Below are 24473 nucleotides of genomic sequence, written 5' to 3'. Positions count from 1 at the left end.
AAACCGCAGCAGCACAAACAAAAGTTTTTTTTGAGAGTCAGCATTAGCTTTTCCTGCTCACCGTGCCCATCGTGCCTGTTTTGCAAGTCACGCTCGAGCTCTGTGAGCAATTCTTGAGCTGAGGTTACGTTTTAACAAACATTTGGGACATGACGTGCGGAGCTTAGAAGTTTCCGCCGTCTTGCCCCTCTCCCCGGCCGGTGATGTATAAACAAACAATGCATATTCAGGGAGGATCAGTCAGCCTACAACCAGTGCCGGCGGCCAGCTTGCCCAATACGCACTTAGCGTTAGGCCTCGCACGACGACGGTGTCATCATCATCATTGTGTCACGTGCTGTAATTTGTCTAGACTAGTAGCTGTCACGTCTCGTCTCCGGTCGTCGTTTCCTCGTGTGTCAGTTTTGTCATGGTTTCCGTTCAGGCCCTTGTGCACTCGCCCCTCCCCTCCTGTGTCTACCCGTAATCAGTGGAATCGCCATCACCTGCCTCTCGTTACTTGTGTTGTATTTGTTTGTGAGATTGTCAATTGAGACAATATATGCGGGAAAATACGGCACTTGCAGACGGGCGGCAGTAACTCGAGAGCTAAAATTTCAAAAAGTAGTTTATAGGTAGACACAACTGTTGTTTGTGTATGAACCTGCGGCCCGAGTCTGACACCTAGGTCTCAATGCCAAGTCATATTGTAATGCGCGCATGCACACACATACATACGCGCACACACACACACACACACACACACACACACACACACACACACACACACACACACACACACACACACACAAAGTGAGGGGGGGGGGGGCGGGAGGAGGGAGACGTGTGCGTATTTGTCAGTCAGCTGCTGGCAGCCAATAGTAAGTTGGCCTGGTTCGAACGGACTGGCCGCCGCTCCTCCGCGTGCTGTTCTCACCGTGCACGCGCGTGTTACCCACGGTCGCAAGGAGGAGGAGGAGAAGGAGTAGAAGGATGTTGCGCGCGAAGAGGAAATGGCTGCCGAAAACAAGCCGGAAGGTAGGAGAAATAGAACCGCATGCATTCACTTGCGACGTGAGCGTGTCTGATTTTGCTTGATGTCGGCGAACAGTAGGAAGAGGCGAGCAGAGCAGGCGACGCGCGTGACCGGAGACGTGTGTGCCCCATTCAAAGAGCAAACTAAAAAAAAAAAGCAAAAACCCAAACAGACCAGCGAGCAAACAAAAAGCCTATCTCCGTTGCCTGTCGTTTTGCTGACGGCTCCAAGGTGGAGATGGTGGCCGGCTAATATTAGCTCGCTTTTGCCGTTGGCTCGCTCGGTCCCACCGCCGAGCACGAAAGGACGAGTGCGGGAAGTGAGTGGCGCGGCGCGGCGCAGCGCGGCGCGGAATGGCGCGGCACGGCGCGGCACGGCGTGTCGTGTCGACCGCGGACGTGGGCTCCGAGCCAAGTTCATGACAGCGTGTCTGTCAGGCGGCGGGCGTCGTGCAACTTCTCCTGTGGCCGCCTCGCGTCACTCATGTTTTTATGCGGGGAACGAAAGCAAGCTCGAGGACATACGTGTCCCGGTCCGAGCTCGCTCGCTCGTCGACGTGCGTCTTTGACATTCAGCGTGCGCTGGCTGTGTCAAGCCAAGTTCTGGCGAATCCGGTTCTGGTGCCAGTTTGCCTCCGTCCTTGGCCCACAAGGGTTTGCAAGGGTTGCCGCGTGGAGCCGCGGTGGAGCGCATCCACTTCGCCGGGCCGAATGCCATCACATCGGGGGACGGATTCGGAGTAAAGGTTGCAGGGAATGGAGGTTAATTGCGGCTGGCCGTCCGCTACGTGATAACTTCACACGGCTCACGGAGGTGAAATGAAATCCATGCTGCCACTTCGAGTTGCGGCAGTTGGGACGAAGCGTGGAATTGCGAGAGGGCAAGGTGGGAAGTGGGGGGAATCGATTGGCTTCCTGACTAGGTGTTGGGCAGTGCTGGCTTGACAAGGTTTAGTGTCACCTCAAATAGAACGAATGATTCTTGGACGCCTGCATGGCGTGCACGTTGCACAAGTAGGCTGAGACGTTCCCTTCATCCCCATTCACGTGTCGAAGAGGTCAGCGCACCTGCCCCCAAACCAAACCAAACCAAACCAAAGCAAACCGAAATGCAAAATATTGCACGAAATCGCTCCATTTCCCGCTTGTGCTTTCTGTTGGCGGCAGCCTGCCGTTGTACCCGTGTCTTTCGCTTTTGGCGTCAAGGATTTTGTGCTCACTTTCCTCTGTCCAGCTAATGCGCGTAGTGCCACCAGGGGGCGTTTTTGAGCCACACACAATGTGTGTGCGGCACAAATGAAGCCGTCCGCCTGGATGCGAGTACAGAAGGCGAACGAGTTCACCGCGGGGCACCCTCACGTATCCGGACGGGGTCCGTAAGCGCGAGTCCCTTTGCCGAGCACGGCGAGTTGTACTGACAGACGGGCCCAGAGGGGCAAAAGAGGCAGCGGCATGCAAATGTGAGTGAGACAGACGCACTCGTTTCAAACAGGTGCCTTTTCGACCTCCGGGCGGTAAGGCGGGCGTGTGTTTCAGCACCCATGAAAAGCACACAGATAAGCTAAAAGCTTGGTGTTAACTGCAAGCCTTTAGGAAAAGCAGGCAAAGTCTGTTACGTTCGTGAGGAATCGTTGATGAAGGAACATTTCAATTCAAGGTCAAAGAAGCTGCTGCATCGCCAGAGCTGGGGCATGTTAAGTCATTCACTGCTAGCTCTTTTCAAAGCAAATCCTCATCTTGTTTGTCCACATTTCTCCAGACCCAAAGAAAACATTGACATTGCTTTGATTCTCAAAATGATTGTCCCTGCCACCCCCCCCCCCCCCTCCGCCCCCCCTTCCTTTTTTTTTTTTGTCTTTCCCTTCCAAAGGACTGAAGAGAGTTCCAAATCTGGATCGGATGTTCAGATCAAGTGTGTGTTACGCTGGCCACGGTCCACCTAAGAGTATCGGTGATGACGCTAAGAGCAACAGTAAGAATCTGTTCTGTATATTACAACTGTACCACATCGCCACTGTGAGAGGCCACGCGCTGGCCTGTCCGTTTGTCCGTCCATAATAATAATAATAATAATAATAATAATACAATTCATCTGTAAGGCGCCTTTCAGGTCACTCAAGGTCGCCGAACACATAAAAAAATAGCAGGAACAATTCAAAGAAAGAAAAGCGAGTCTAAAAGCAAAGAACGTCTGCAGCAGAGTAATACAATTAGACAAATGCCTGCCTAAACAGGTGGGTTTTGAGGTGGGATCTCAACAGTTGGATGGAGTCAATGTTTCTGATGTCCGGGGGGAGAGAATTCCAAAGGCAGGAGCAGAGCAACTGAAGGCTCTGGCCCCCATAGTTGACAGACGAAATGGGGGGACAGTGAGGGTGATACTGGAGGCAGACCTAAGAGACCGGGTGGGAATGTGTATGCGAAGGAGGGATAGAGGGGCAAGCGTATGGATAGCCTTGAATGTGCGGAGGAGGATTTTATAATCAATGCGCTGTTTTATGGGGAGCCAGTGAAGTTGGTGTAGAACGGGAGTGATATGATGGTAGATAGGGGTTCCGGTGACAATGCGAGCAGTAGCATTCTGGACCACTTGCAATTTATGGAGGAGTTTGCGAGGGAGACCGACAAGGATGGAGTTCCAATACTCCAGACGAGAGGTGACAAGAGAATGGACTAGGATAGCAGCGCTGTGTGGGGTCTATGATGAACGGAGGCGATTAATGTTACGGAGGTGAAAATAGGCAGAACGGATAGTGTTGTTGTCCATCCGTCCATCCATTCCTCCATCGGCCTCCTCCAGTCAGTGGCGAGCTGAGGGCTTACCCTGGCTCCATATCTTTGTCTGTGACTCTTTGGAGGCCAGACTTAGGCTCGGCCGTGGCAGGTGACCCTCTCTCTCGCTAGCCGAGCCGTTCCGGCGCGCGGGCGGCTCCAACGGGGCCGTTTGTGGCCAGACACGCTTCTGGCGGCCTGATCTGAGTCATTGCGGGAGCAGGCTTTTGTTTGTGCCCGCGCACGAGCGATTGAGACGAGTGAGGTGTTTTGGACTGACCGAGAGAGAGAGTGAGCGAGCGAGAGAGAGCGAGACAGCCCTCACCTCACCTCTGCTCTCCTCGAGATGGGATTTTTATGGATGGCTGAGCTTGCTGAGGGCCAAGAACACATCAAGAGTCTTATTGGGTTTGTTGCAGGCAGTTAACCGTGTGCGCATGTTTGTTGAACTTCTCCTAGTAGGCTTTTTTTTTTTTTTCTTTTTCTTTGACACGCTCCCCTTTTTCGGTGACGATGACGGCCTGGCATAGGTACCCCACCCAAAGGCGCGCCGCTCGCTCGACCCGACCAATAATTGCAACGGAGTAGCACTGAATTTCATATTTTGCGCACTGATGAGATGTGCCCCAGTCTCTACAGCGGCTCTGCTCTGCTCTGCTCTGCTCTGCTCTGCTCTGCTCGCTCCCGCCAAATTGCCCATCCGGAGCCGTTTGGCCCGGAGCGGCCGGCGAGATGCGCAGCAAGCCCCATATGCTGCGCTTATATCTGCGATCTGTCCTTTCTCTTCTTTTCTCGCCAGCTTCTGGAAGTACACAGTCAGCTAGCTCTTTTGTCTCTTTCTGGGCATTCCCTTTGCCTGGTTTGTTGAGGAGGCGTTTGTTTCTTTTGCGATCCCTTATTCATCAAACCGTCGGCCTGGGCTGGCTTTGTAAGCGCGGGCGAGTGGGCGGGCGGGCGGGCGGGCGGGCAGGGCCCCGTCCCGTCGTGGTCCAAACGCCACAGAATCACTGGCGGCGACTCGGCTCGCTCCGAGCAAATGTAGCCAAAGCTCCGTGGTGGACGCTGACTTTGCCGCGCTGATGATGCTGTGGTGTCCCGCTCCCTCCCCATGCAGATGAACACGGACATTTGAAAATCTACCTGCCCAAGAAGCTGCTGGAATGTCTCCCGAAGTGCGCCTCGCTGCCCAAGGAGAGACACCGCTGGAACACCAACGAGGTAAAAGAGCACAATGTTTGGAAAGTGCGCTGAGCTTTGACCACGCACGCACGCACGCACGCACGCACGCACGCACGCACGCACGCACGCACGCACGCACGCACGCACGCACGCACGCTTTGTCAAATGCTGGCTTGCGATGGCACGCCCCTGTCCTTTCTCTTCTTGGCTTGACGTGTCCGACGTAAACGCGCTCTCGTGCAAAATGGAAATCGAGGAAAGTCAACAAAGGATGTGGCGGATCTGCCCGTGTCTTTCTTCAAAACGAAGCGAGCGTGCGTGGCGGCTGAATGGCGGGCGGCATGGTCAGCCGTGGAAAAGGGCAACCTCGTGCTTTAGTTCGGTCCGGGCCCGACTGCTGCGAAAGCCGGGCCTTTGGAATTGACCTTTTGGTGCTGTTAGCATGCGCATTTGCCCTCCCCGACCTGCACAGCCGCCTTTGATGGCAAAGTGTCATCGCAAGCCCTCGACGCCGTTCGTCGGGGCAAGCGCACTCCGACACGGGCCCATCCCCGTCCAATGACGGGGATGGGAGCAGTGCGCGTGCGCCAGAGGTCGTGGCCGCTAAAAGCGTCTCGGCCGGGCTCCTACAAAGCATCGGCTTTTATGGACACGGACAAATGAGGCTTTTGTGAGGTGGACGGCGCCTTGACAATAGGCTGACCTCATTAAAAGGTGGCATAAATGCTTTTTGTCCCTCGGAATTAATGGGACATGTTTACAGGGGCCATTTGGGCTCCGGCTGCAAAGCTGAGCCGAGCCATCCGTCCGTATGTCTTTGGCTCGTGCCGCTCTCATCAAACACCTAACTTGGTTCTCATCAAACACCCAACTTGGCTCTCCTCAAACACCCAACTTGGCTCTCATCAAACACCCAACTTGGCTGTCATCAAACACCCAACTTGGCTGTCATCAAACACCCAACTTGGTTGTCATCAAACACCCAACTTGGCTGTCATCAAACACCCAACTTGGCTGCCATCGAACACCCAATTTGCCTTTGTGTTGTTTTTCTGACCCGTCGCGGCGTTCTTGCGCCAGTCTTAACTCGTCAACCACGGGTGCTTGTTGAATGATTTTTTTTTTTTACTTTTCAAAAGTTGTTGGTCGGCTCTCCTGCTTGACCTTTGAGCAAAGGCTTGATTTGCTGCTCCGTTGAGCCCGCTTTGTCAGGTGCAGCGTTACCTGTCGACAGCTGCTTTGGTTTCTTTTGGAGCGTAATCAGCCAGGAGGGGTAATTGTGCTATTTGTCGAGTCATGGCGTCATTTGATTTGGTTGCGCCAGCTCGATTAAATATAGGGAGAGATTTGCGTCCGTCAAAATTGGGGATCAGGAACAGCAGCTGTATAGATGTGACTAATTTTGATACACACATCTCTCCCCCTCCGTTGCAGCTTGGGTGCAGTCGAAAAGCAACAATGGCGGTGTGCATGAGACAGACAGAGAGAGAGAGAGAGAGAGAGAGAGAAGGCTTCACATAGCTCCTTTCTCTGTTGTTGTTGACATCTTCTTCTGGTTGTAGCCACTCGCTCAGTTGACCTTTAGCAAAGCCATTTTCAGTATTGAGTTTCCAAGTATCGCGTAGAATATGCGGATTGATCAAAAGAGGAACCGATACGTTCCGGTAAGAGTGTCTCCATTGCCATTCGTGTAGAGTTGGGGCTAGGTCAATATCATATTAGCACTGCCATTGCATTTTCCACAGCCAGCCCCATGAATAATGTAACTGTTAGCTATGGCCACATACGATACGCATTGGCTGGCCATTATCAGCCTGTCTGTCCGGCCGTCTCCTTGGGAAAGGCAAGAATCTTTCAGCCCCCAAATTCCACGCACCTTTTCGGATGCGGACTGGCCAAGTCGTTGCCGCGGGAGATGGAGCGCTTTCGCCGGAGGAGCGGACCTCGCTGCGATGGCCTGTATTTCTGCATCACAAAAGGTGGTCTGCATATCTATTGAGCCACGCCGGCAACATTTATCAGCTGGACTTGCCGTCTAAATAATTCAGCTTTTGAGTTTGTCAGCAGCCGGCGCCCAGACAGTTAGCAAGATTGATTGAAAAAGCACAAAGGGTGAGACACCTTTGGTAACACGCTAGCGCAGCGGCGGTTAACCGCTAGCGCAGCTGCCGTTAGCCGCTTCACCCGTTGTGCTTTTCGCCAGCCAGCCAGCACCGTCTGAGGCAGTTGTGCTCTCGTGTGGGCCTCTGCCGGCAAAAGCGGGAACGTGGCCCAGCTGCGCTCGCACACACACACACACACACACACACACACACACACACACACACACACACACACACACACACACACACACACACACACACACACACACACACACACACACACACACACACACACACACACACACACACACACACACACACACAGAAGAGCAGCCCACACCCATTGGGCACTCCGCAGATAACCTTCAGATGGGCCACTACCTTCACGTTGCTACAAAGGGTTCAGGCTGAAGAAAATGTGAGCCAGGCCGGAGGCTGAGAGGAGGGAGGGTCCGCCTCCTGCTTGCGTGACGTTTAGCATTCTTAGCGTAACGGCGACTTTTGAATCCTTCTTGACGGCCCAAGGTGACTTGCTGCTCGTGAGCTGAAAAGGAGCCAAAGGCAAATTGAATCCCCCAAAGGAGGATTCTTTTCAAGGAAGCTACGATATGCCTTTGTCATCACTTGCTCTCGATTGGAAAATCAATGGGCTTTGAGGGCACGTCTGGCCCTGGAGTTAAGGCGGCTGTCGCCGCCGCCGCCGGCGCTGCCGCCACTGTGGCCACGCCTTTGCCGATTGCAGCTCCATTCCTCCAAATCTACCATGTCCGTCGTCAGACTGGCGAAAGACTGAGGCTCCAAAAGCCTCCGACGTCACACTGGGCGGCCTTTCAGTCAGGATTGAGCGCTCAGCCGCTCCCACCTTTCCTCCTCAATGGCTGAGACGTTTGCACGGCTTTGTTGTCCTTCTCAAGGGAGCTGACTTGCCTTCTTTGTAGCAGCTCTTTGACTCGCAACTTGACGAGAGTCTTCTCGTCATTCCTAAAGGACTCCAATATTTGACTTGATACTGTATTGGAAAAAGGGAGCAGAAAAGGAAATCCAAAGGGACCGAGCGAGCGAGCGAGTGCTCTGCTCTCAGTGGAAATTGGAAAGAGGTTGCCAAAGCGTCTCATCAACAGTTTGGGAAGCCACGCAAAGCGCTTTGTCGGATTTGTTTGTCTCCAGCGGGCGACGGGCTTGTTTACAAATCCGAGAATAGTTTGACAGCAAATAAAGACAATGAATCGTGGGCGGCGGCGGCGCCACTGCTGAAAACAATCATCCTAACAGCGGAAACACCTTTGCGCCAACTCAGTCCCAAATAAAAGCGGACCGTGGATTCACTTGTGCTTAGAATTGAGCAGGGCAGGCAGGCACAGGCGCCAAGAATTCTCTTTTACTCACTCAAAATGCCAGCAGATGCCCTTGGTGTGTGTGTGTGTGTGTGTGTGCGTGCGTGCGCGTGTGTGTGTGCGCGCGCGTGTGTGTGTTGTGTCAACGTCTGTCTGTTTGGTGATGCAGATGAAACAAAGGGAAAGGAAACGTCCGGGCCCAGATGTGTAAAGAGGGGCCGCTCGCGCAATATGCCACCAAAGTGTTTGGGTGACTTTGTTGCTGCAGAAACATTTGGTGCTGCTGCTGTCCCTCATTTGTGTTTGTTTGTTTGAAAAGAGCAGGCTTGGATCAAATCATCATCAACTTGCTAAGCCTTTCTGACAATTTAGTGGCAACGCAAGCGAGGCGCCGGAACAGCACGGCGGGTCTGCTTTGAGAGCAGCCTCCCTCCCTCCCGCCCACCATCTTTTTCTATGTTTTTGCTGGCTAATGACCAAGTGGCCAAATAGGAGCCTTTGGCTTTCACCGCCGAGAGATTGTTTTTGTTTTTCCTAGCGCAACGTTGCAATTATCCGTGCAATTAGCTGTAATTACGCTGAAGAATTGTGTGGAAAAGTGTCATCTTGGCAGATTGTTTTGGCCGCTGAGTGCGGACGCTTTGCTTGATTGCGCCACGTGTGAGCATTGTCGTCTGACGCGGGACTCGTCGGGAGGGGCGGGCGACAAAACACACGCTTTATTTGTCTGTGTGTGTGTTTTGAATGATGTACGATGGCACTTATACGGCGCTTTTGGCAGTCAATGCTAAGCTCCGTGCTCCCTGAGGGCTTTGGGTGCAGCCGTGGAAGACGCCGTAAAGTCGCCTCACCGAGCGAGTACCCTTGAGCAAAATACGGAGCAGGTTCCTCTCGCTGCCGATCTGCAGACCGGCAATGGGCCTATCCGTGCAAAGGCTCAAGGCAAATTCAGCACCCGCTGACGTGGCGCAATTGGCAGAATTTCTCCAAACAATGACAGCATGGCGCGCAAACTTCCAGTGCGGAATGTTTCCTGCGCCAGCCAGCCAGCCAGCCAGCCAGCCAGCCAGCCAGCCAGCCAGCGCCAATCTCATTTTGCTGAGCGCTGCATCTTGTCCACAGTGTACTTACGTCAACTCCTTGTTTATTTCTTCCAGGACCATCCATGCTCTCTCATACTCTGCCCCCTGACCTCCTGCCTGCCTGCCTGCCTGCATTGGCGTGGTAATCATTTCATTCCTTTTTAATTTGCTACCTTTTGATTGTGTTGCCATTCGTATCCCAACCATGGTCGTTTGCTTGCTTGCTTGTTTTGGTCAACGTGATGAGTTGGCTGGTGCGCACTGCTCGGGATCGATTTGGCAGGGCCTCCTTTGCATCGGCAAAACTTTCCGCATTGGGCCACGCGACCCTCTTGACGCTTCCTAACTTTAGCCCTTTGGAAAATCTCCGACTGCATTAAACGTCGCTCGACTCGCTTTTTTAAGTATGAAAATCAAAGTTGCGTTAGCCGATGGCGGCGATCAAGTCACCCGACGAAAGCAGGCCGACAACGTTTTGCGAATAGCGTGTTTTCATCGCGGCCAAATGTTGCCGGGACCGAGCCGGGGCGGGCGGAAGCGCTCGCTGGAGACAGTAGGTGGCGGTTGCAGCCCGGAGCAGTGCGCTTGCTGGATGGAGAAGAAGAGCCCTCGCCGTCGTCGACTCGGACCGTGGGAGATTCTCGGAGCGCGATAATGGAATACTCGAGCATTTGGAACTTGATTTGCATTTTATTCATTCGGCGCAATGTGTCACAAGCATTTGTTATCTGGCGACTCACCAACACATCTTCTGCGGCGAAGGCAAAGTAGCCCCCTTGGATTGGAGATCCTAGACCATCCGGCCGTCATTGACCAACTTGGTTGAATTTCTCGCTGTGATTTCGGCGGGCGGCGGGGTGGATCTTGCAAAAGCAACTTCTCAAGCGGCCCCGTCTCGCCGTTAGCTCTGCTAATGACTAATTCATTCTTGCCTGCGTTGCGAGCCACTCCAGCAATTTGCCGTTGACTCGACTTTAATGAGGGTTGCTTTTTGGAGACTTGAGCTCTCAGCGTGGACAGAGGTTGGCTTTTTGGAGCGTTGGTCATTGTGACGTGCTTTCTCACTTTGCCTCCATATTAGCCGCTTCCACGCCAACAAAGATTTCCCGAGTCTGACCCGCAGGTCCGACGACCCCTTCGTTTGACGCTCGCCAACAGTCAAACAGTCCGCTCGGTAGGCGTCGACGCGGTCGCTCGCCTTCTCGCATTGGTGACGGAAGATTTTGTCACTTTTGTCAATTTGTCACAGCAGCTGAACTGCTGAAGCTCATTTTCTCTGGCAGTGGGGTGGAAAGAGAAGAGAGCACAGGCCATTTGCTTTTGGCCTCATACGGGGCTGGCCAGCCTTTTATCAGTCAATGGGATTCGGGCTGCGGTCCGGACCGGGGCCTGCATTGCACCCCTTGGGAAAAGCCCCCAACCCGCCGTGTGCTTTGAATGTTGCAAACTGAGGTGAGGAATCAACAAGCGCAACCTGAAGTGGCAAACACACTCATGCAAATGCGATAAGAATGAGATTTTGCAGATTGAGAGAGGAGCCCTGCGTAGCGTAGCGTAGCGTAGCGCATGTCAGATGTCAGGATGCTTTTTTTGTGGAACGGAGAGCATTATCATGGTAATTATGCTGCGCTTCCGCAATGTGTTGTGAGCTCCTAACACATCTGCCAGGCAGAGATCCGACGTCGCTCGCTCGTGCGCTCTGTTTGCTTGTTTGTTTGCCAGCGTCGGCAGGCGGGCGGACTGATTTCGTGGGGAGCGCCAAATGTCTGCAATGCAACTGAGATCAAGCAGGTGCGGTGGCGGGTGGGCGGACGGGCGGGCAGGCAGGCGGTCGGGCGGTCGGGGAGAAAGTGTTGCTCCCTTTGCTCCTCTAGCGTGAAAAAGATTGGGGTGGAAGAGGTTGCACATCTCTTCATCTCTCAGGTTTCTGGCTTGATCCCAGGCTTCCTTCCCTCCCTCCCTAACGGTGACTTTTTGTTTTGTCGCCAGCCATCCTTCTGTGTGTTGTGTATTTGGGAGGCCGGTGGCCTTGTGCTTTGGTATGCACGATCAATACCGTCGTCTGGGAGGAGTCGTCGGGAAATGTCACACTCGGAGAGGGCCGCCTCCCCCCGGCCACCATGAGCCCGGTGACGCCTGCGACCCCATTGACATTTTGGCCAATTGGTTGTGACACAGCAGAGCTGGCAGGGCAGGCAGGGCAGGGCAGGGCAGGGCAGGGCAGGGCATGCCTGGCAAATCTCTAGTCCGGGCAAAAACGGCCACACGGCAAGCTGCAAAGGGAGGAGCACCGGGACGAAGCGTCCCGATACTTTTGTCTACCTTGCTTGTGTCTTCCAGCCCCGTCTTTTGTTGTTGTTTTTCTTTTTTGATGAAAATCCAATGAGTCTACTAAAGTGGGGCCTTTTCACACGCACAAAGATGTACGAGTTGTTTGTTCCGTTGAAGTGCAAATCTCTTTTGTGCGTGTCACTCATCCAGTAGTGGCAAAACGGTGCTCTCTATGCGAATGACACGGAATGGACGCACGCGGGCGGGCTCAAGCCACAAGGCCTATTTATTTGTTTGCGTGTTTGGCGAGGACTCGAATGCATCGAAATGAGGACGCCGCAAGTCCTCGCAAGTGACTCGTCGTCGTCGTCGCTTTGCGGAATGAGAACCTCGTCGGGCTTTTCTCACAGGCGCCTGTCGGGCGAGCTTGTCGAGGTCAGAGCTTATTAGCGTTGACCGTGGAAGTGTCTGCTTGATTCCTTTGCTCTTTACCCCTGAGGGCTCATTGCATTGTATGGCTTTGTTTTCTTTTTTATAAGTGCCTTTCTCGGCAGTCACGCTCCAGGCAAGAGTCGGACAGGGCGGGCCGAGGAAGGAGCTGGCGCTGACGTTTGGCAGCGAGCATTTTGTATCCCGCAGGACTTTGTCTGCTTGTGATCACGTGAAAGAGAAAAGGCTGGGATGTGAGCGTGCGGACAGCAGGCAGATTGAGGGCTAACCAAGAAGGCTTGACCGGATAGTGACGACGGCGTACCTGGCTGGCCACGCCTGGCTGCCATCTGATGCCAAAGGTTCATCTCCAGGCCCGCTTTAGCCGCTCGCTTCACTCGCACCGGCTCAGCCTCTGTCTGTGAGTGATGTTACTGCCGAATGGGTGGACTCATTCAGCGTCCTTGATGACGTCTTTGCATTTCCTGCTGCCCCTTTGGGAAAAGAACGAGAAAGGAAGCTTATTTTGATCATTGCAAACCATGCACTCGTACGCAAGCTTTGCTTCCGTACGTTTGGAGAGCTTGCGATTCATCGCAACCAGGGTGCAACTTTTTTGCCATCGGTGACGGGTTGCCATCAAAGGCCTGCGCTCTCACTCGACCTGTGCCATTTGCGTTTTTTTTTGTTTTTGCACCCGCTTCCTTTTTGCACCCGCTCCCTCCCTCCCTCCCTCCCTCCCTCCCTCCCTCCCTCCCTCCCTCCCTCCCTCCCTCCCTCCCTCCCTCCCTCCCAAGTCTTGTCCTACATTTCTCCCCCCCGAAGCGTATCGGGGCCCACGAATCAGCAGCCCTTCTGAAAAGACGTCAAGTTCGTCCAACGGTCATAGGGCATTTCCAGATTTAGCTGCCAAAGCCGGGGATCTCGCTAATCGGGTCTGCCGGGGCCTCTTTGAAGTGGGCTCCGTAGAATCTCAAGTTGTTTTTCGAGAACTCGACGCACGGATGCTCGGCGGAGTCAAGTCGCACGGAAATCATATCACGTCTTTGAAACTCATTGGCGTTGTCGCGCTACAGATTTCAATCGCAGCCTACGACAGGTTGAGAATTCCCGAGCGGTCCGAAGCCTTTGTCTTTGTGGCGCCTAACCGCATCGGCGCTCGGGGATTGCAAAGTGCTGCTGCTGCTGCTGCTGCTGCTGCTGTTGCTGCATGCATTGCATACAAGGGAGCCACCTCCTTCCTCCGCAGCGTTGGTTTGTGGTTGGAGAAGAAACCAGAAAGTTCGGGAACCTCCCGAGGCCACGTAGCAACCTAAGCAAACTCGATTGCGAGCTGCCGCAGCTCCACACGCGTTTTTAAATCTCTTTCTTAGGCCAGGATCAAGTGCGGATCTCTTCTGCCTCCCTCGCTCATTATTTCCAACACTACGTGCTATAAGGACTCATCATATTGTTAGCAGGCAAAGAGCAAGTAAACCATGGCATCGTGTGTGCGTGTGTTTAACCTGGTGCAGCTTGTTGAGTGTGATTCCAGCCATCCAAAAGATGCATTTCAGTTTCAGCGGCTGCGGTGCACATTTGTTTCAGTCTGTTGGCGTGATGACAGCATTCATTGACCGCGGGCATGAATAGAGAAACGAGCACCGGTGGAAGAGAGAGAGAGAGAGAGAGATTAACTTTGGAACGGACGGTGGCTCCGGCTGTTTGGGCAGGTGGTGGAAGAAAGCGCTTATCTGTCTCCATCATAATATCAAGGTCACGGATGGCCAGCTAAGCTAATGGTTTTCTTCTCATTCCTCTTACGCTGGCAGGCTGGGCGGTGCGTGAAGCCGTAGACGGAACATGACGCTCGAGCGCGATAAACGCCCTTCCACTCTTTGGAGGCCCGAGACGTACTTTACGCTCTCAGACGCTGGCCGCTCAATCCACTTGGAGATCATCCGTGCAGATTGCTTATTGAGCGGCTGCCGTCATTGTGCGCCCGAGACGTGCGTGCGTGCGTGCGTGCGTCCAATGCCGCAAGCCTGCATTTGGTGCACTGTTCAATTGAACGTACACAGATGTGGACTTGAAGGCTGCATGGCAGTTGGCTCCCATGGACAGGCAAGAAAGGCCGAGCGAGCGAGCAAGCAAGCGAGCAAGCAAGCGCTCGGCTTCTCCTGTGTCTGCCACAGATTTGCCCGCCCCGCGTGACCATTTTGCCGCCGAGGAATAATTAACGAGGCAGCTTTTATGGATCACCCGCTGTCCGCCGATATCATTTTTGCCATTGCTCAGCAGAATCCGGGGAGAAGCAGCGACGCCAAGGTCCGACGCCCCGCGGGACGGCTCGCTGTCGGAGCGCCCTTTCTTTACAAATGCGACGTGGCCCCGATCGAGACGGGAATAAAAAGCCTGAATGCGGCCTTACGTTATGTTGTGTGGGGCTGCGCCGATAATGGCAGCCAAGACGAGGGAAAAAACAAGAAGCAAAGGGGGGGGGGGGTGAGATCGGCAGCGTCATGAAACGCAAGCGAGTGGCGGTTGGAAGTGACGGCCACGGAGCTACTCCCCTCACTCAATGAGCTCACTTTGCACACCAAGATGGCCACTTGTCGTCGAGAAATGGTAGCAAGGAATAGGCCACTCCACGCACAATATCCTCAACCTTAGCATTCCCAATGAGTCTGATTGGCTCATTCATTTCTGATGGAGGTGGCCATCCCTGGTCTTTGAGGATTCAGATGAGTTGACTGGAATTCATCGTCATCATTTTGCCATCAAAAGCCACCCTGCGTCCCGTCAGGGAGGGGAGGGGAGGGGAGGGGAGGTGAGGGAGCAGCAGCACAACATTCAAGAGCTGTTTTATCTTGTGTCGATTGGAAGGCGCTTTTATGGGCCCGCTTTGCCTTGCGCCTGCTCTTTTTTTTAATTGAGCGTTCATTAGAGAGTACGCGCACACGCACACGCACAAGCCCACATTTCTTCTTTTGCGCTATCAGTGTCAGCGCTTAAATGCTACGTTAACTTCGGAATGGAATGACGATTTGTCAGCCGGAATGGTGTTCTAGTGGGCAAAAGGGTTCCGTGTCCAGTAGTGGCCCGTGGGAGCAGACTAAAAGCATTCCAGTCTTCGCTTTCACCTGCTTTTGTCCTGACAACGACCTTGACGCTGTTCCTGCGGCGCTTATTTGAGCGAGCGAGCGAGCGAGCGAGCAAGCGGCACTCGGGCTTTCCTCTCCTCCGCATTTCTTTTCTTGCGCACACACAGCAAAAGCAGGCCGTTTTTGTTTTTGCCCTGGCCAAAATCACGCCAGGGTCGCTCAGCTTTGCCCGTCGGTGCCCTCACGATCACAGTTGGGCACAAGACGTGGCAAATGTGGTGGTCGTTTTGGCTTGCGCAGGTTCCCGTGCAATACGAGTCAGAGAGCGCTTAGCGTTTGGAAGGGAGCAGCGTGGCCGGCGCAAGTGTTTGTTATTCAGCTTGAATTATCCATTCCACGGGGCCCGGCCGCCTCTTCAGCCGCAGCCTTCCCCTTCTTTCCCCCGCCCTGAACAAGCAATTAAAGGTCACGTCAATTAGAGCTCTCCAGGCTCTTGTCGGAAGCGCAGCTGGCCTCCGATCCGAAAGTTTGCCCAGCCCAATCTCGGGGCCGACACGCGCTAAGCAGCCACCGTGCCGCAAATCTTTTTGCCGTCGACTTGGCGTTAATCCGAGCCAAATACGCGCCAGAGGGAAGGCGTCCTTTCTGCGACCTCGCTCGCCAATCGTTTGCGTCACGTTGGGCGCGTCGGTTTGCGGATGTGCTAATGTGCGTCAAAGTCCAGACTTGGAAAATGTTTGATTGAAGAATGCAAAACGCCTGCGCAAGACTTTGCGCCTACTGTGCGGTCGGGTCGGGTCGGGTCGGGTCGGAAGCGCTCGCAAAAGTCCAATCGGTGTGGAGAGCCCTTCCCCCCCCCCTCCCTCCCCCATCTTCAGCATCAGGTATGCGTGTGCGCAAGCATCCAAAAAGTCCAATCCATCTGGAGAGCCCTTTTCTCCATCCTCAGCATCTGCTATTCAGCGACGGACAGAGAATTGTTTTCCTTGATGATTCATGAATCCTAATGAAGGAGCTTGGCCAAAGAGGCGTCTTGCAAAAGGTTAGACGTGCTGTTGCTATAGCCAAGCCAGCGCCGCACTTGTTCGTAAACACCAATTTGGGGGCTCAGTGTAGGATTCCATGAATTTTCAATTCCTGCGTTTAGGATAGGAATAGAAATGGGGAGTCAGTCACCCACGTCTGCCAGCGTGACATGAAGAGGTCCGAAGTCCGACCTCATTCTTCAGGAGAGTCAGGCCGAGCTATCGGCAAACCACACCCGTACCAATGTTGTCCTTTGATCTTCATTTGGGATGGGGCCACATTTCTCAAAGGAGATGAAATCCCCTCGTCTTTGCTCGTAACATTTGCCTCCCCGCCTCAAATACATGAAGCGGTAAATAAGTCAATGACACTGCACGGGCGGGCGCTCGCTCGCACACCTCGCTTCGTTTCTTGCGGTCACTTTTGCTTTCATTGGGGCTGCAGGTGGATGACAGGGGAGTCTGAATTGCCACTTGTGTGAATATGCGCTGGGGTAGAAATGTCATAAAGGAGATGGCCCGCGTGAAAGTCGCAGCGCCATCCATTCTCGTTACGTGAGCAAAAAGGTTTTTTCCGGGACCCGCGTGGACCGGTGCTCTGGAGCTGCCCCGTGCTGGATGGACAGCGTCGGTGGACGGACGGACGGATGGACGGACGGATGGACGGGAGATGGTTCAAGGGATAGGTGAAAGACACCAATGGTTGTGGACAGGCACCGTGTGAAAGAGAGTACAGGCCATCATTTGACTTGCCGGGCGGGAGGCTCGGGCGGGAGGCTCGGGCGGGAGGCTCGGGCGGGAGGCTCGGGCGGGAGGCTCGGGCGGGAGGCTCGGGCGGGAGGCTGGGGCGGAAGGCTGGAGCGGAAGGCTGGGGCGGAAGGCTGGGGCGGAAGGCTCGGGCGGAAGGCTCGGGCGGAAGGCTCGGGCGGAAGGCTCGGGCGGAAGGCTCGGGCGGAAGGCTCGGGGGGAAGGCTCGGGGGGTGGCCTTGATGCGGGCGGGCACGTCGGCTAAGACAATAGCCACGTCTCGTTCTATTTGCATATTGTTGCGCTCCCACCCAAGCGGGAAAGGTCTTTGAGGGAGGTCAGAGGCAGGAATTGTGTGTGTCTTTTTTTCCCCCCAGCGCTGGCAAATATTTTGGTACGGGGACGCTAAATGTTTTACGAGCCAGATGATGGAGTGGAAATTGTGCAGAGTGCCGGTCGCTGCGCCCGCTGGTGTTATTTATAGCCAGGTTTGCGCCTCGGCGCGCCGTGCCAGGCACTTGTCATGCGAGCGTCCTCGGCGTTTGCGATGCGGCCCGGGAAGCCGGCAATTAGCGCTATTATTAGCAGGGCCGAGGAAGGATTGATACTCACCAGCGTGGAAGCAGAATGCTGAGCTACATGAAGGGAATTTCCCCGACCGACCGACCGACCGACCCGATGGGCTTTTATGAGCGTTTGCGCATGTGGCCATCTGCAAAGTGGGAGGGAGGGGGAGGGCCCTCGCGGGCGGGCGGGCGGCGTGTGAGATTTACGGCCGAGTGGTGAGCGACGCCTTCCTCGGCTCTATCTGCTCTCAGCGCAACACTGGCCGCGGGCGCTTTGGCCTTTGAGTAATGAGGCGGCAGGACTCGGCCCTTCCGTCGTGCATAATATATGAAGCTACATATTGTTCACCTGGCTAAGGCCTCCCGCAAAACCCAGGGCGAGTTAAGTACACTGGTCGGACGGCTGCACCGACGGCGGCTGTCGTCCGGATATGTCCTCCGTCTCAATAATGAAGGTTAGGTGGCGAGTGAGAGCGAGCCCACCTCGTGTCCGCCAGACAAAAGGAGATATTGCCATGGTGGCTAGAAATCAATTTCCCATTTGCCGCTTTGATTTCACTGAGATGTGCAGCGAGATTAGGGCCTTGGGCACCTGTGCGCTGGCTCGGTGATGAGCTTTACCTGGCCCGCCCCGCCCTGACCTGACCTGACCCAGGCTGGGCTAATTAAAGCCCTCCAATTGATCCACAAACAAGGCGATACAGATCTGTCCTTTAGCACCCCCGGGAACACTTCTCATTGTGGAAAGTATCCCGTAATGGGCTCATAAAACAACACTTTGCTTGTTTCCCAACATCGATGGCGCCGTCCGTTAGATTGCCTCACACTTATGTGCAACAATGCTGACGTGCCACGCTAAGCGTGAATCGTTGCGCCCTTGCAAAAGTAGCCAAAGTGCAAAATCAAGCCACTGTCGTGATGAAATTGGAAAACAAACAGACGTTTGACTGGCGTACGTCCAAAGAATCCATCCTGGCAAAGAGGTAGTACGTACGTGTGCTTTGATTTGCCTTCTTTTCACCTCAGGTCCATGCGCTCGCTCGCTTGCTCGGCAGGTGGAAAGTTCAAATGGGGAAAAAAAACCTGCAAATGTCCTCAATGAACTTGTGAGAATTACGCAAGAGTAGAGTGAAGGCGATGAACCGAGACGACTGTAATAAGAAGAGACGAGGGGAAGCCAAGCAAAGCAAAGCAAAGCAAAGTGACTCTTTACCGACAATTGCCATCATGACTTAATTAGTTGAATCCATTTGATGTTCACCGTAGGTAAAAACATTCGTTCTAATCATCCAATCATTTGCAGGGCTGTACTTGTAGGCGCTTTTTGCTCCCCTCCAGTAGACGTCGCCCCTTTTGCACCCGAGTCCCTTTGTTTTGCGGCCTGCAACAAGAAGAAGAAGAAGAAGAAGCAGAAGAAAGAAAAGTTGCGGCGGAAACTCTGTGGGCTGGCTCCCGAGCCCTCTTTTTGTTTGAGTCCGTTTCCCCCATAAGCCTGGTGTCCAAGTGTGCGCTTTGCCCTCACTCTTTGGGCCACTCTCGCTCGCTCGCTCGCCCGCTCGCTCGCTTCTTTGTGAGTTTTTGCTCCCTTGCCGCTTTTGGGAGTTCTTTGCTCAAATTGAAGTCAAGAGCGCAACTAGCCCAGATGCCACTTGCCAGGAGGGCAAACGTCATCACGGGCCATTCGGCTAGCCGTGCGCTGACTTGATTCGGAGGGCCTATTTTGAGTGGCGGTGGCGGCGGCGGTGGCATGTTGCCCTTCCCTCTCATCCAAGTCTGATTGTGGCCAATCTTTAACAAGGGGCCGTTTCCCAAGCCCCTCAGAGGAGTTCATTAAAGTGATGGAGGCGAGCGCCCGAACCGATGAGCCACGGCACGCTGACCAGGCGACTCAGCCGCTTTGCAATTGTACCTGCATAATCAAGACGCGCGCATTCGCATGCACGCGCTGGGCCTCGTTCAGCACCACCGGGGAAGGGCAACACCCTCGCTCGCCGTGCTCCTGCGACTCTGTGGAGGAAGGAGCTTCTTTCCCGCCCTAACAATCAAAGCGGCCCATTACACTTTTGGACACATGGCTGTGTGCCGAGGTGAGGCGAGGTGAGGCGAGGTGAGGCTTTGCCGTGGCTAGGCTTTGCCGTGGCTCGGGTTTGCCGTGGCTCGGGTTTGCCGTGGCTAGGCTTTGCCGTGGCTAGGCTTTGCCGTGGCTCGGGTTTGCCGTGGCTAGGCTTTGCCGTGGCTAGGCTTTGCCGTGGCTCGGGTTTGCCGTGGCTAGGCTTTGCCGTGGCTAGGCTTTGCCTTTCTCCTCGTTACTGCTCAATTGAGTTCTTTTAACCTCGACATATGAGTGAAATGTTCACACCGCCGGCCAATCCAGATATGTTTAGTTTTTTGCCGATATGAGAGGTGTGCCTGATTTAGGCCACGTCAAGAAAGCAACTCGTCAGTGAAGAGACGTTTTTGGTGTCGCCTCAAAGAGCGCTCGGATGAGTTTGGCGCCCGGTTGTTCACCGTACGTTTGCAAATCGACGATTCACTAAGTTGTGCTTGGGAAGAGTGCGGGGGAGCTTTTCGAAGCGCCTGCACGCCTGCAGCCGCATATCAAGCATGCCAGATCAAGAAAGATGTATTGAATTGTATTGCATTGGGCAAAGCTGCACGGCTCGCCCGTTGCGTTCGCCTCGCCCCACGGCGCATGACTTGATGCAAGCTTTTGGGATGTCACCTTTTCGCCATCATCGCCTCTCAAGTGTGAAAGTTGGGTGCAAAACGGGAGATGAGTTTGCATGCGACGAATGCGAATGATTCCTCTGTGGAGGCCTCCCATTGTAATATGACAGCGGCGCCAGTTCTCTGGGCGGCTGTATTGGCTGTGGCGGGCAGCTAGGCCATCGCGGCTTAACTGCGAGCGTGCCGTCAAGCGAGCCGCCGTGAGACAACAAATAGATGAAGACGTGACAGACGAGACGGCCACTCCGTCCCAGACAGATCTCAATAAGCGAGGCGGCGGCAGATTGCCTTCCTCCAGGCAGGCCGCTGAAAAAAATGAGAGGAGAAGAAAAAAGCGCACGGGTGCCATGGAATGTCACAATAGATAAGCGTCAGCAGCGGCTCCGTATTTCTTCTGCGTAACAATTTGACTAAGCAGAGAATTACCATGAAGAACACGCAGTCATTTCCTTTCGCTTGACCGTACGTGGCGCTTTTTTTCTCAGGTCAGCTAAAACCATTCATGACTTTGGATAAATATGTATTATAATGATTGTTTTGATTTCATGAAACAACATGAAACTAAAACACAGCCTCGCCTCGCCTCGCCTCGCCTCGCCCCGCCTCGCCTCGCCTCGCCTCGCCTCGCCTCGCCCCACCCCGCCTCGCTTCCCACATTTGAGAGCGCTGGATATATTTTGGATGGCGTCATCCTGCTAATGCTGTCCAGCCTCTCCTGCTTCTAATAAGGCGGTGCGCACCCTGCATTCCAGGAGTCCGGCGTTATGGATAAATCATGAACGGAGGCCGAGGAGGTGTGGAAGACTTGTAGCTAGCGCACTGTGCTCGGGAGGGAGCGCCGGCCGGCCGCTGCTAAATATTTCATGGACACACAGATGTGCTGCCGTCTGCGTAACAGCTCAGCACAGCTCGACCATTAGCCAGCGGTGAAATCCCGACGCTTGGCCCGCTACACAAATCCAAAACGGGAGGCCCTTGCGCACGCGCGCCCGCCCGCCCGCCCCCGAAATTTGCAAACAAATTCGTGCGGCAACAGACGGCGCAGCTTTGAGAAACTTGCCCGAGTGCGGCCATGCGGCACTTGTGTGGCTTCAATTCCATTCCACTTATCTCCCGAGTGGGAGGGAGTGAAGCAAGTGCTGAGTCAGAACAAGGATTACTTCCCGAGTTGCGGCACTGTCCTCATCCCCTCTTTGGCTTCCGCCGGCGGGCGCCTCCTCCCCCGGGACGCCACGCCGCGATGGGATGGGATGGGATGCGATGGGAGGGACGGAGAGCAAAGAGGACAGACAGAGGAGGCGACCGAGGAAGCGACGGAGGAGGCGACAGAGGGGGCGACGGAGGAGGCAACAGAGGAGGCGACAGAGGGGGCGACAGAGGGGGGCGGTGACAGAGGGGGCGACAGAGGAGACGGGATGGCCGGGCTCAGCTGATCAAAGAGCCGTCTCCCTAATCCTCCCCGTCGGGCAGTCGGCCCGTCTCGGAGGCGCAGGCAGAGAAGCACTGGCGGCGAAATTGCCCGTCCTCAAGTGCTGCTATTTCTATTTGGTCACAGAGGCAAAAAGAGCATGTGCACACGAGGGAAGCAGACGTTCCACCGCCTCGCCTCTTGTCGGACGGATGCTTAAATGGATTCAAGATTCAAGGATCAGCGAGCCGTGATAGCGTGTTCGTCCCAAAGGCTTTGACGTCGCGCTAGTTGCGTGGACGCACGACACGGCTCGCCGTCGACTGCGGAAGCTTTCGTGAACCGGCGGCCAAAACATGTTAACATTTGACACCCGCCAGAGGCTGGTGTTGCTACCAAGCCTGCCCAATTGATGGAATGCTTGCATAAGTGAGTATCAAATGAGGCGTTGCGAAAACTCCAGCAAGCCAGCCGGCCAGCCAGCCAGCCAGCCAGCCAGCCAGCCAGCCAGCCAGCCAGCCAGCCAGCCAGCCAGCCAGCCAGCCAGCCAGCCAGCCAGCCAGCCAGCCAGCCAGCGAGCGGTGCCCTCGCTGAATGCGCTGAAGGTCAAACGCCACGGCCGCAGAATGGAGGCTCGGTGCCTCTGGCGGCTGGCACACGGCCCGACTAACACCCCACCTTGATAAACGTGACGCCGCCCTGGCCGAGTGGTGGCTTTGCACCCAAGCTGTTCAGCGTTGGTTTTGTCGACACATGAGACGTTGGGAGATTTCAAGTGGCTGCGGTTGTTGTCGTTGTCACGCAAACATAAGGCAGTGGGTGGTGAGACAAGGCAAGAGATTGTGGTGACAGATGGTAAAGGGCCAGTACTTTGGCGCTCCATTGTTTAGGCTTTTTGTCAGACACTCTGGCTGCTGTATTTCCTCCGGTTGATGATGAATATTTGGGCTTTGTTCCACCTTGGAAATTCCTTTGTCGCCTTTTGAAGCGCAAAATCCGTGGCGCGTGCGGGCAAATAACAGCGAGGACATCCAGCGGAATGATGATTCTTCAATCAACGTGGCTTTCCAGCTCAATCGCTGCTGTCGTTCATCACCTGGGCCTCTCGTGACGGGCCCGCGTGACTCAAACGGACCGGCTTCGCTTCGGTTATCGCGGCGGTGGCGGCCGGGGCCGGGGCCGGGGGACAGAAATAGTAGTCCGTCTGTTGCCAAGGTTACAGCTTTGACAAGATGACGAGGCCATTCATTCTCCGTACTGTATCTCGCCGGCCTTCTGTGAGAAAGCGGCGGGCGGCTAATCTTAGCCCTCAATTTGTGCGCCTGTCATTGTGAGGAGGGGAAGCAGAGCAGGTACAGAATTCGAGGACCGGTAGATAGCGGATGGGCGCAACGTGTCGGCGCCTGCTCGGCACGTTGCGCCCATCCGCTATCTGCCGGCAGCCCGCATCCTCGTAAGCGTTGGCCCGGCTTGCAGATAAAACGCCAGGCCTCCCGTCGCAGTCCACGTGTCTCTGTGCAGGTGCGCGGCTGGAAAGCAGCAAAGCCGGCCGAAAGGCCCGCGTGATATTCGCAACCCAACTGTAATTGAAAGATATGTTATCGAAAGTATTTCCAGCAGGGAGGAGCGCCATCGCAGAGACAACGGGAACAAGGGGATCTCTCTAATTAAAGAGCGAGAGAAAGAGAGACTTGCTCAAGGGGCATGAGAAAGTTGAAAGTGGAGCCGTGTTTGGCACGAAGAAGTTGCCTGGCCTCCTTGTTTGCGTGGCGGCGATACTGACGCAGCTTGCCCCGTCAGTAAAAAGGAGACTTATCTGGGATGGCGAATGGATTCCAATGGCAGAGATGAATGAGCGTGCTCGTTCAGGTTCAGGGGGCTTTCGAGGAAAGTGGCGTTCTCCCCGCACGGAGCAAGAGTGCGACGGCCGCCCTGGGCTTCCTGCCATCTTTGAGCAGAGGCTCGTGTGAGGGGACAGACGGAGACCTCCCTCCAAAGTCAAAGAGCTTTGAATGGCTTTAAATGGCAGACTCGGTCGGGATGTAACGCTGGGCTAAATTTGCTTTTGAGCCTCCTTAGTACGCCCGCCTCCGTCACTGTCGGGAAAGAACTATCCGAGAGCCTTGTGACCCGGCTCCTTTCTCCGCGTCATTGGCTAGCGCCAGCCAGCCAGCCAGCCAGCCAGCCAGCCAGCCAGCCAGCCAGCCAGCCAGCCAGCCAGCCAGCCAGCCAGCCAGCCAGCCAGCTCCCGTTCATCCCCAGTGCATTACTTTGCGCTTATCTATGGCTAATTTATGCCTGTCGGAATTTGAAAAGGCGCGGCTGCCCGGCGGGCGGGCCCAATGTGCCTGATTTACAAATGTGGCCTGGCCTGGCTTTGAATTCTGCTCGCTTCTTCAAATGAGTGCTAATGGCCGGGAAAGCGCTTCATCTCTCTTCCCTGCCCTTGCTTTGAAGAGACAAGGAGCGGAGGATTTACACCCTGACTGAAACTTAAATATTTTACAAGAAGACGTCTTCCTTGTTCATTGTTATTGATAGAAGCTGCCTGCGGCCATTGTCTTTCAAGCATCCTTCATTAACGGCAAAAGCGGTGGGCTGCCTGCCTTTGTCATAATTCAAGACAGGCTTGAGCACGGCGGGCGGCCTCAATAAAGGGGAGAAACGTCTCCGCAAAGAACTCTAAATCCACTTGCACAAACATACTGGGGCTTGAATCAGGCGGAGGAGAGGT

General features: G+C 54.7%; 1 protein-coding gene across 8 annotated transcripts in view; it reads left to right on the top strand.

Annotated features, from left to right (window-relative positions):
* The first annotated feature begins 828 nt into the window (after positions 1–828).
* Positions 829–24473, top strand: part of camta1a (calmodulin binding transcription activator 1a) — an 86876-nt gene continuing 63231 nt past the window's right edge. For 4 of the 8 annotated variants that reach the window (XM_088368047.1, XM_088368046.1, XM_088368041.1 and 1 more), the window contains exons 1-3: positions 831–1017; positions 2885–2986; positions 4901–5004. In XM_088368047.1, coding sequence (XP_088224173.1) covers positions 993–1017; positions 2885–2986; positions 4901–5004 — 231 coding nt within the window. In that variant the 5' untranslated portion in view covers positions 831–992. Of the gene's footprint in view, positions 1018–2884; positions 2987–4900; positions 5005–24473 lie in introns of all 8 variants that reach the window. The other 4 variants (XR_015856248.1, XM_088368052.1, XM_088368035.1 and 1 more) reach the window with 4 other exon arrangements.

This window comes from Syngnathus floridae, chromosome 2 (assembly GCF_059516105.1).
Source record: "Syngnathus floridae isolate MCC-2025c chromosome 2, RoL_Sflo_1.0, whole genome shotgun sequence".
Classification (NCBI taxonomy): domain Eukaryota; kingdom Metazoa; phylum Chordata; class Actinopteri; order Syngnathiformes; family Syngnathidae; genus Syngnathus; species Syngnathus floridae.
Note: the sequence above shows the minus strand (reverse complement) of the source record. Positions and strands in the feature narration are given on the sequence as shown.